Consider the following 12,780-nt stretch of genomic DNA (forward strand, 5'->3'; position numbering starts at 1 on the left):
AGGAGGCTATAGCTTAGCCATGTTTAAATTGGTTTGGGGACCTTTTTATTTGCCTTTTCCTCTTTCTGGAATATTTTACTGGCACATTTTGTTTAGCTTGATCTTACATCTTATTCAGACCTCAACTTAATTGTTACTTCCTCAGGAGAACTTGCCTGCCCATTCCATCTACATTAGCTTTTCCCTGTAGTAATTATCTCCTTCACTTACTCTTTTTCCTTTCCGGCACTTACCAACACTCTAACTATACATGTATTTGTTTATTGTCTGTCTTCCATCTGACCCTGAGTGTGGGGTATGTCTGTTTTGTTTTCTGTGTCTAGTTATCCCAGGGCCTGGAACACCACAGACGCTCAATAAATATTGGTTGGAATGCAAACTTGAAAGGAGGCTCAGAGACATGAAGAAACTTCTCCAAAGTCACACAGCTAGCAAGTATCAAAGCTAGAAATTTAAAAATACATCATAAAACCCATGCATTTTCAACCCTAATTGACTTTTCTAAACTGTGTTCCTTGGACAGTAGTGTCCTGATATATCTTAGTAGATGTTCCAAGAATTTTTTAAAAATCTTGATCAAATAAATCATGGATATTATACAATTATTGAAAGAAAATTGAACATCCTTCGTATGGGACATGTGAGAGACTTTAATATGCAGATATGCACTGTGACTCTCTAAGAAACTGTTACAGTATGCAGCATTCTTATTAGTGTTTGACCATGATTTACTTCTTTCCGTTAAACTCATATCTTGTGGGACACCAGCATTCAGCAGGAGCCAGGGTGTGAATGACTCCATGACACCCTGCTTCTCTTAGGAAGTGAGTAAGCAGAGATTTCTATCAGTGAATTGTCTTAGTATTCATGTATATGTGTACACACGTGTATATTTGTACATATTTAAGTTTTATGCTTTCTGTCCTATTTCCTGCTAAAAATATTGGGGAGATTTAGCTTAAGAAAGCAAAAATAGAAATGAAAGAAAGTAAACTGGGGGCCGGCCAAGCGGTGTCAGCCGTGGAGGGCGCCCTGCCTTCACCACCCGGAGCTGGCCCGGCTCCTGCGCCCAGACCGCGCATTTGCAGGCGCAGCGTCTTCGCCGGGGAATACCGCTTCCGCTTTCCGGGTGTGGCCGCGAGTCGGGTTGCTCTGCTGTGTTCCATCTCCTCCTAAAGATGCATCCTGACTTATCTCCACACTTGCACACTGAAGAATGCAACGTCTTGATTAACTTGCTTAAGGAATGTCACAAAAATCACAGCATTCTGAAATTTTTTGGTCATTGCAATGATCTTGATCGGGAGATGAGAAAATGCTTGAAGAATGAGTACATGGAAAAGAGGAACAAGAGCAGGGAGCTTGGCAACGCAATGCGAAAGAGACTTTTTAATCCTCCAGAGGAATCTGAAAACTAGATCTTATTTTCACTGGATGCCTTGCCTGAGAGAAGACCCAAAGACTCTTGGTTGGTAACTGAAGGAATCCTGTTGCATTTGGTCTCTAAAATCTTTTGCATGGAAAGTGACCCATGAGAAATCAAGCCTTGGAGAAGTATGGAAACCCTGGATCTGGAATGTTTGTTGGGCAGAGCTGTTTGTACCCTCCCTCCTCTACTAACGCATCTGAGACTTCTGTTTCTTCCCTTGGCCTATGACCTGTTAACATTTGAGTACCTTAACCTTCAATAAAACTATTGATTCTGATAAAAAAAAAAAAGAAAGTAAACTGGTGTGTAATTTGGATTATTGTAAAGAAGATATGAGAGATGTATTTAAAGAAATAACTGATTAGAAAATACAAACTAAAGAAAGTGACGTGGCTGGGAACTTAAACTGATAAGCATTCTTCCCCCACTTCAGCATGCTATTAAACGTGACTGATCTTAAATGCTGACTTCCCTTAATGGAGAAACTATGAAATTACAAAATAACAAATGTAATCACACCTTAATCTTGTTAAATTGAAACACTGTAATCTACATTCAAATTTCACATATGGTCAATCTTGCAAGAGCTGGTTGGATGAGCCAAAGCACTATTTGGAATTTTAAATAGAGTTTTTCCTACCTCTTCAAAGCCCATTTACTTCTGTATGAGAAATATTTCTCTGGGACTGGAGTAGGGAACCCCAAGCCAAAGAACAAAGCAAATAATTTTTTTTTTTTTTTGTAATTGAAAGGAAAAAAAAATAAGTTGATTTCCAAAAGTCTGACACTCATGACCAGTTCTATCATAAAGAAAGCAAAGTGCATTTCAGAAGAGGGTTGAAATTATGTGAGGAGAATACAGGTTTCAGCTGTATCGTGCCAATGCTGTATTACAGTCTGTTGACAGATGTGATTTTTAAAATAACTAAAGCATTGTTATCTATTGCTGGCTGAGTGTGTATGTTAATTGAATTAGGTGCAATGTGATAGGAAGCTCTTGACTTGTCTTGGAATACGCATTAGTGGGGAGCTTCAAGGAAGAGGCATGCTCATTTGATTTGCAAAATATAGTAACCATTTAATCAGTGGTTAGCTGAGCAAAGAAGAGAAGCTAAAAGCAAGGAGAAAAGGAAAGATATACCCATTTGAATGCAGAGTTCCAAAAAATAGCAAAGGGAGATAAGAAAGCCTTCCTCAGCAATCAATGCAAAGAAACAGAGGACAACAACAGAATGGGAAAGACTAGAGATCTCTTCAAGAAAATTAGAGATACCAAAGCAAGGGAACATTTCATGCAAAGATGGGCACAATAAAGAACAGAAATGGTATGGACCTAACAGAAGCTAAAGATATTAAGAAGAGTTGGGCAAGAATACAAAGAAGAACAATACAAAAAAAGATCTTCATGACCCAGATAACCACGATGCTATGATCCCTCACCTAGAGCCAGACATCCTGGAGTGCGAAGTCAAGTGGGCCTTTGGAAGTATCACTATGAACAAAGCTAGTGGAGGTGATGGAATTCCAGTTGAGCTATTTCAAATCCTAAAAGATGATGCTGTGAAAGTCCTACACTCAATATGCCAGCAAATTTGGAAAACTCAGCAGTGGTCACAGGACTGGAAAAGGTCAGTTTTCATTCCCATCCCAAAGAACCGGCAATGCCAAAGAATGTTCAAACTACCGCACAATTGCACTCATCTCACAGGCTAGCAAATAATGCTCAAAATTCTCCAAGCCAGTCTTAACCAGTATATGAACTGTGAAATTCCAGATGTTCAAGCTGGACTTAGAAAAGCCAGAGGAACCAGAGATCATGCCAACATCCAATGGATTATCGAAAAAGCAAGAGAATTCCATAAAAACATCTACTTCTGCTTTAGTGATATGCCAAAGCCTCTGACTGTGTGGATCACAATAAACTGTGGATAATTCTTCAAGAATTGGGAACACCAGACCACCTGAGCTGCCTCCTGAGAAATCTGTATGCAGGTCAAGAAGCAACAGTTAGAACTGAACCTGGAACAACAGACTGGTTCCAAATTGGGAAAGGAGTACATCAAGGCTGTGTATTGTCACCCTGCTTGTTTAACTTCTATGCAGAATACATCATGAGAAATGCTGGACTGAATGAAGCACAAGCTGGAATCAAGATTGCTGGGAGAAATATCAATAACCTCAGATATGCAGATGACACCACCCTTATGGCAGAAAGCAAAGAAGATCTAAAGAACCTCTTGATGAAAGTGAAAGAGGAAAGTGAAAAAGTTGGCTTAAAGCTCAACATTCAGAAAACGAAGATCAGGGCATCCGGTCCCATCACCTCATGGCGAATAGATGGGGAAACCATAGGAACAGTGAGATACTTTATTTTTGGGGGCTCCAAAATCACTGCAGATGGTGACTGCAGCCATGAAATTAAAAGATGCTTGCTCCTTGGAAGAAAAGCTATGACCAACCTAAATAGCATATTAAAAAGCAGAGACATCACTTTGCCAACAAAGGTCTGTCTAGTCAAAGCTATGGTTTTTCGAGTAGTTATATATGGATGTGAGAGTTGGACTGTAAAGAAAGCTGAGTGCCGAAGAATTGATGCTTTTGAACTGTGGTGTTGGAGAAGACTCTTGAGAGTCCCTTGGACTGCAAGGAGATCCAACCAGTCAATCCTAAAGGAAATCAGCCCTGAATATTCATTGGAAGGACTGGTGCTGAAGCTGAAACTCCAGTATTTTGGCCACCTGATGTGAAGAACTGACTCATTGGAAAAGACCCTGATGCTGGGAAAGATTGAAGGTGAGAGGAGAAGGGGATGACAGAGGATGAGATAGTTGGATGGTATCACCAACTAGATGGACATGAGTTTGAGCAGGCAGGGAGTTGGTGATAGAGAAGGCAATAGCAACCCACTCCAGTACTCTGACAAATCCCATGGACAGAGGAGCTTGGTAGGTTGCAGTCCATGGGCTCGCTAGGAGTCAGACACGACTGAATAACTTCACTTTCATTCATCGGAGAAGGAAATGGCAACCCACTCCAGTGTTCTTGCCTAGAGGATCCCAGGGACGGGGGAGCCTGGTGGGCTGCCATTTGTGGGTTCGCACAGAGTCAGACACGACTGAAGTGACTTAGCAGGGAAGGCTGGTGTGCTTCAGTCCATGGGGTCACAAAGAGTTGGACAGGACATGACTGAGTGACTAAACTAACCAAATTAAACTTTCCTGTTGCCCTTGTCAATGTGAATACATTCACCTCTTAGTTGCAGTGAAAGGTTACTGGATCTGTGCATGACTTAAAAAAAAAGAAAAAGAAATTCTGGAAAGAGAAATCTTGAGGATCATAAAATGGAGGAAAAAAAGATCAGTCATTTGTGAACTTTCTGGACTTTTTCTTTTCCATCTGTTACATGCCACTGTATTGGGTTTTGGCACTTTCACCAGCAACTTGGAAGTTCTTTTAAATCAGCTTTTTCATGGGGATTTCTGATTATGGTAACCACAGGCTATGCTCCTGATGATATCTCCAACTCCAGCATCACAGGGAAGATTTGGCTGTTTCATTCATTCCCATCACTGTTGCCTCCCAGCAAATCTTTTGTCTCTGGATTATTTTACTGTATCTATAAGAAAACAAAACAAAGCTGTGTTGAAGGTTTCAGTAGACACAGCCTCCATAGTCAAGTCCTCTGGAGACCTGGAGGGAAAGAAAGCTGAGACAGTGGTATGGTACCCAAATCCTCTGTAAATGGATGCTCATATCCTAGCCTTCCACCTACTGAGAACTTCCAGGCACTCTCTGCAATTGTGCATCCAGGGCCCTTTGTTTAGGGTACTAGTGTGATTGCATTGAAAGTGCTAGAGAAAGTAAACCTTTTTTTCCAAATTAGAAAACTAGTCATGCATACATGCTCAGTTGTGTCCAACTCTGTAGCCTGCCAAGCTCCTCTGTCCATGGGATTTCCCAGGCACGAATGCTGGAGTGGGTTGCCATTTCCTACTCCAGAGAATCTTCTCAACCCAGGAATCGAACCCATGTCTCTGGCATTGGCAGGTGAATTCTTTACTACCGCACTACCTGGGAAGCTCTAGAAGACTATGCATACTACCTGGCAAATATTCCAGCTTAAGATAAGAACCTCTCTCATCTCAGTAGTGAAAGGGTCAGGATGGGAATAAAAAGGCATGGGAACCAGCAGCCACCAAAATGAGATCTGGAAGATGTCTTTCTCCATCCAGGGGTAGATTCCTGTGTGGCTCCAGGTGAGACACTTCAGCTCTCAGACTCTGAATTTTTTTTTCTCTTCCATCAAATGGAATTGTTGGGACTTCAAATTTTATTATAAAAGTTGCTTAGAGATCATATGTATTTCTATGATGTATCTTTACTAGAGATGTTAAAGGCATGTAGCCACATATGGAATATTTTACTCCATTTTTTAATTGAATGAATGTGCTCTAATATTCTTCCTATTATGCTTCAAGGCTAAAATATCCTATTGCTTCTGAGCTTACACAAGCTGACCTCATTTACTATGGGAACATTTTCAGTATTTAGGAATATGAGGGTAAGCACCATAGAAAGAATAATTCAATCTAGATGTGAGAGACTCTTTTTTAAAGCTTCATTAACTGATAATTATTTGAGCACAAAACAATACCCATACTGTTTGATAAATGAATATTAGCCACATGTCATGCTGATAAAAGTCATGAGCAGAACTAGACCCTTCTGTATTTACGGGGGGTGGGGAGATTTTGTTATTTTGATGCTAATGGATTATGTTCATTTTGGGTAGATAGATATCTCGAATGACTCAGCAGGGTTGACTTAAATTAGATTTGTCCATTTATACTTTGCTTATTAGTGTGCCCCAGATATCTGATACCAGTCTTATATTACAGTCTGTGCTTCATTGAATTTTATCTATCAAGACCTAAAGATTTCTATGATAGGAATTGTGATTGATCATAAAAATTATGATTATGTTTTTATTTGAAAGGGCAGCATTGTGGGTTTCCCCCCAAATGCATTCTCAGAATCAGTAATTTTAAATAGCTGATTAAAATCTCTTTACAATGTGTGCTCTTTTGGAGTCTAAAGATATTAGTTCTTTGTAGATATTAACTTCTTATAATGAAGAGTTATATTAGTCTGGGTAGGCTAACAGCTATAACAAGTAACTTCCAAATTTCAGTGGCTTAACATCATAAGAGTTTATTTTTCACCTACATCACACAGTCCATTGTAGGTTGGTGGGAGCAGGAAGTGGAGAAGGGATGGGAGGAGATGAACTCTGCCCATCACAGGTGGCATTCAAGGTCCCAGGCCCCTTCTGTATTGTGGCTCCAATCTTTTGGGGTCTTCTCTGTTTGGTGAGTCACTGAGAAAAAAGAGGGAGGATTATAAATGGGAGATTTTCCTTAATTGGTCTGCTCAGCATTGGGGGCCTCATTTCTACTTGGGCTCCATTGGCTGGATCTCTGACATGAACTTAAAGAGAGGCAGAGAATGTAATCTGGCTGAGTGATCACAAAGAAGAAAAGACACAGATACCAATGAGCATTAATTATCCTTTCCAAGAGACCTACATGACAAGTTAAAGTAAGTTAAACAGAGGTTTGGTGAACACAATACCTGAATTCGTTATGCTGAGCATGACAGTGGTTTCTTTACTGTGGCGGTACTGGAGATAGTCAGACAAGTAAGATGTGCAAATAATCATGCTGGTGATTAAAAAACGAAGAGTGGTTGTACATCCAGACATATATAAATACTGTTCAAGGGAGGGATATATTCTAACAGTTTGGGAGAATTTGGAAATGTTCTTGAGCTTTTGTTGCTATCATTGGGCTACAAATTGAACTACCAGAATTTCTAACTCTCTCTGCCATTTGCTTCCTGCAAAATCCTGAATAAAATTTCTGAATATTGCTTTATCATCTACCAGTTTCATAATATCGAAAGGAAGTTCAAGTTAGATAATGAATAGTGAAACATTTTATAAGTGGTCATTCAAATAGCAAATTAAAGCTATTGCTGTTCCATTATTATTACTGTTAAGTATTAATTCCATGGCCACAGGAAAGATTATGTTTACAAAGTTTTGTTCTAACATGCACACACCAAATGCAAACACACTTTCACATAGAAAAGACTGAATCAGATTCTCTGTTTTTTCAGCCTTCATATTGGAGCTGAGAGTAAGTCCCCTGATATTTGGTTTCCTGGTCACTGACACTTATTTCACCTCTGCCAATTTTATAACCTGTCCTTGGAAAGTTCTATCCATTATCTGTCTGTTCAGGTAGGCTGGACATGAAAATCTTTGTCCTTTCTGCCTCATAATATTGTTAAGAGCTTTGGGCAAAATTAAGCTTGTGATGATGTTCTTTAAAGGGAGGTTTACTATAGTTTTAATTTTTTAAGTCCCAATTATGTGTCTAGTTAACTTGGGTCACCTGTAAGAAAAGTTATTTAAAACATACCTCCATACAAATTTTCAGCTCCATATAAACTTTCTGCCAGAATCTAATATGCTTTACATAACACATAGAACAGCAAGTATAGAGGTGGCATTCATATCTGGTGTCCATTATTTTCTGTTACCACTTTATTACTGATCATTAAATACCCACATTGCTTATTCTCAGTATTAGGTCATTCCTCTCTGATAATTCTTCTGGAGGTGTAGGACACCAGGATTCAGAGTCAGGGAGTGGATATTTCTCAGTATTACCAAAGGTAATTTGTCCTCACAGCCGCATGATCAATTTAGACATGTGTTTAGGATGGGTTAAGATTAACCAGATGGTAAAGCATTGGCTCTGGAGAAGGCAATGGCACCCCACTCCAGTACTCTTGCCTGGAAAATCCCATGGGCGGAGAAGCCTGGTAGGCTGTAGTCCATGGGGTCATGAAGAATCGGATACTACTTCACTTTCACTTTTCACTTTCATGCATTGGAGAAGGAAATGGCAACCCACTCCAGTGTTCTTGCCTGGAGAATCCCAGGGACAGGGGAGCCTGGTGGGCTGCCGTCTATGGGGTCGCACAGAGTCAGACACGACTGAGCAACTTCACTTTCACTTTCAAGATTAACCAAAAACATTACCTGGTTTTTCCTAAAATTCCTCCAGTGGGCAAGACCAAACCTTTCTCATCATCCCTTCCCTTTCAAACTGTGGCCACGTGGATGACTGTCTCAGCCAAACGCTTGGCTGGGAAGTTGTCAAAGAGTTAATATCTATGGGGGTTTAATGATGATTCTTTAGCTGACATCATTGACTCAGTCCTGGGAGAAGACAAAGGGATACTTTTGGGGAGAATCAGCAAGTTACCTACAAATTCTGACCGATCATGGTGTCTCCAGTTACTTAAGACTGTAGATAGGTTCACTGGATAAAATTTTTGTTGTTGTTCAGTCGCTCAGTTGTGTCCAGTTCTTTGTGACCCCATGGACTGCAGCACGCCAGGCTTCCCTGTCCTTTACCATCTCCCACAGTCCACACAAACTCTTGTCCATTGAGTCAGAAAAGACCCTGATGCTAGGAAAATTGAAGGCAGGAAAAAAGGAAACAACAAAGGATGAGAAGGCTGGATTGCATCACCAAGATAAAATTAGATTATCTTTGTAATTAACTTTGAGATGTACGTGACTTTTATTCAGTTGCTGTTCATTCACTCCTTAAGTCTCCCGCTACGCTCCCACAAATGCAGTCACCAAGTCAGATTCAAACACTGCACTACCAAGGCCCTCTCGATCCTTCTCCTATCCTAAACTCCCTTCTGGACGACTATGACACTTACCCTGATTCCTAAGCATGTGGACATTCTTCAGCCTCTGCTAGGAGTGTCTTTTCCCTCCTTGGCCCCCTGAAGAATAGCTCCTTATTCCTCACATCTCAGTTTATTTATTTATAGTTTTTTAAAATTTAAACAAGATTTTAATTAAAAAATTTAGTGAGAAGAGTGGCATTGTTTTCATGTTTGCAAATCTTTTTAATATCTATTGACAGAAGGAAGCTAGTTATTCATACATGCTTCTTTAAAAAAATGTTACTGGGATATAGCTGCTTTGCAATGTGGTGTTAGTTTCTACTGTACAGCACACTGAACCAGCCATACGTATACACATAGCCCCTGTTTTTTGAATTTCCTTTCTACTCAGGTCACCACAGAGCACTGAGTAGAGTTCCCTGTGCTAGAGTAAGTTCTCATTAGTTATCTCTTTCATGCATAGTAGCGTATATATGTCAATCCCAATCTCCCAGTTCATTCCATCCCCTCACACCTCAGTTTAAAAATGCCTTGCTCTGGAAGGCATGCTCGGAGGCACCAGGCAGCATTAAGGCTTTCCAATGTGTGATCACATAGCGCCCTGTATGTAGGACTATTTATAGCATTTGGCCAGCATATCCTGACTGCCCCCTCTTCTCTGTACCTCGGGCACAGAAGAGCACTTTGAAGACTGAGATGATATTTTATTTTTGCATCTGCAAAGCCTACCTGGCCTGGAGCTTTGTACTAGGTATTCAGTAAACATACTTGAATAAATGAAAAATGAGGGACTGAATGTCCCTCTTAGAAGGGCGGGGTGGGGGGGGAATTACAAGATCAAGTGACTGATAGGTTTGCTTACTCTGACAAGTGAAGAATTACAAATTTAGACCTGCAAATTTGAAGTGTAGGGGAAAAAAAAGGTAGTAATTGCAGAGGGAGGGCAGCTAAGCATGTGGCTGCTTTGGGGATTTACTCATCAGACCAGACTGAAGCAGCCTTAATCAGGGAAAATCAATCTGCCTGTTTTTGTTGTGAGCCTAAACACGCCGACGGGGGGAGCCCAGATAGGTGTTCCCAACAATCTCACATCCACTCTCATGTGCGCTATAGCTTTATTTACTTTCTGTGTAGAAGTTTGGATTGTTGGTAATTATCTCATGTAGAAAATTTGTCGTCTCCAGGCAGTGTTTTGTATCATGTTGTGCTTGAGGTCAAACGTCTTCATTTACAGAATACAGTCCAAACTCTGCCTGGAATTTGGACTCTGTGGTTTGCACTAAGTACCCTCTGCATTCGCCAGCTGTCTTTGGTAAAGTTGTCCACACATCTTTCTCCATATTCTGTTCATATATTCTTTTTTTTTACCTTTTTCACTTTTTGAAAGTCTCCTCATTTAAGGTTGGCATTAGCTTCATTCCGGAAACTTGCAGCTGGACAAGTCCCCAGGGATGTCTTCACCCTGTGAATTCTCTCCTCCATTGACATAATCACATCCTCGCTTCTGACATGTTCTGAATATGTTTTAAAAGTTATGTTGAATAGAATCAAACTTGAAATTTTTCATGAACCTTTGTGCTTTGTTTGCCTAGCTTCCTTTTAAGATTACTGATAGACGGAACTTCTTTGCATTCAATTGTAGCAGTTAGCACAAGGACTTGACCGTAGTTAAGTGTGCTATAAACGTGCATGGATATTTGAAAAGGCTGCCTGTGTTTAATAATAGCATTAAATTAAACTTGAGCATGGAAGTGTCTGTGCAGTGGAATATAGTGCTTTCTTTGAAGTCAGAAGACTTAGGTATAAATTGCAGATCTCTTCCCTCCTTGGCAGCCTGAGTCAGGGCAATCCATCTCAATTCTTTATACTTCAGTTCTCTCATCTCTAAAATGGGGTGATAGTGGTTGGGGAAAGGAAAACATGGAAATAAAACCCATGTCAAGGTTATGCTTCATGGTAAACATCCATCATTAAACATGAGCAAGTAATAGTCATGTTATATTTCGTAGCCGCCGGTGTCAGCCTTCCTTTGCTCATGTTTGTATGTACTCAGTCACTCAGTTGAGCCTGACTCTTTCCAACCCTTATGGACTGTAGCCTGCCAGGCTCCTCTGTCCATGAGATTTTCCAGGCAAGGAAATATTGGAGTAAGTTGGCTCTTCTTACTGCAAGGGATCTTCCGAACCCAGGGATCAAACTTGCGCCTCTCGCATCTCCTGCATTGGCAGGCAGATTTTTTACCACTGTGCCCCCTGGGAGGCCCCTCCAATGTTCATAGCCCAACCATTTATGGGTGGTCTCTTATCCTGGGTGAGTTACATCAACTCCCTGAACTTCTCTTTCTCTCTTTGTAAAATAAAGGGTAGCAGTGCTGTCCTCACAGTGTTGTTGAGAGGAATAAATGAAGGTCTGTGTAACACACTCAGCCCGGTGTGTAGACCATATTAAATACTTAATAAATACTGGCTGTTATTGCCGTTCACAGTAGCCGCTATGCTAACTGAAAGTTTTACTTGCCCATATTGATGTGTCTGTATGGAGGAAATGATACATTTATCATAAAAAAAAACTTCCAAAAAGAAAATTCCACTATGATCCATACCCCTCTTTGGTCCATCCTTTTGGTGCCATAGAATAAAAGATGAATGAGTTTTAAATGGGTTGAAGTTAAAATGAAAATTATTTCCTGCCTCATGTATTTATTTCACGAGTTGTACTCATGTAGAAATGAACTCTCTGGAGAAGAGTAGCCTCACCTGAGTGATGTATATGTACCTGACCCAGCTCTTGGCAGATACAGCATCCGTCACTGTGGTGCATGTGTAGACCACAGCAGAGCACTGCTGACCACACAGTTCGGGTATAGTCAGTCCCAGTGCTTCCTGCAGCACCCAGGCACCCACCTACTAAGGGCTCACATTCTTGTTCATGTCAAACAAGTAGGTACAGATGACTGGAGTGTTTCTGTAGATTCTGATTCCCTCTTTCTTGAGAATAGCTGATGCTGTTTCTGAGAAGGGTTAATAACTACAGAAATCCTTGTAGGAGGATTAACAAATATGATTCTTTTCAATTCTTTTCTCAGGGAAAAATGTACAAACAGGTTGTTACTACCATTTCCCAACTTAGTAAAACCACACTGGTTTGCAGGTCACTCTCTAAATAGGATTTGTCTAAATCTCAGGTGCAGTACGGAGAAGGCAATGGCACCCCACTCCAGTACTCTTGCCTGGAAAATCCCCTGGATGGAGGAGCCTGGTGGGTGCTCCCTACGAGTCAGACACAACTGAGCAACTTCACTTTCACTTTTCACTTTCATGCATTGCAGAAGGAAATGGCAACCCACTCCAGTGTTCTTGCCTGGAGAATCCCAGGGAAGGGGGAGCCTGGTGGGCTGCCGTCTATGGGGTCGCACAGAGTCAGACACGACTGAAGAGACTTAGCAGCAGCAGCAGCAGGTACAGTAAGTCAACCTCCTGCATAAATACTAGCTGGGTATGGGGGGGGTGTGTGTGTGTGTGTGTGTGTGTGTGTGTGTGTGTGTGTGAGATTCCTTCCAAAAAGAAAAGTTGTTCAGG

At 40.9% G+C, this 12,780-nt stretch overlaps 1 protein-coding gene across 1 annotated transcript; it reads left to right on the forward strand.

The window, feature by feature from the left end:
• The first annotated feature begins 1,106 nt into the window (after positions 1 to 1,106).
• On the forward strand, positions 1,107 to 1,699 carry LOC105005376 (COX assembly mitochondrial protein 2 homolog). The gene has a single exon (XM_010863351.1). It carries the CDS (start codon positions 1,179 to 1,181, stop codon positions 1,416 to 1,418), a length of 240 nt encoding a protein of 79 aa, XP_010861653.1. The 5' UTR covers positions 1,107 to 1,178; the 3' UTR covers positions 1,419 to 1,699.
• The last annotated feature ends 11,081 nt before the right edge of the window (positions 1,700 to 12,780 follow it).

This window comes from Bison bison, unplaced genomic scaffold (assembly GCF_000754665.1).
Source record: "Bison bison bison isolate TAMUID 2011002044 unplaced genomic scaffold, Bison_UMD1.0 scf7180017864490, whole genome shotgun sequence".
NCBI classification, from domain to species: Eukaryota; Metazoa; Chordata; class Mammalia; order Artiodactyla; family Bovidae; genus Bison; species Bison bison.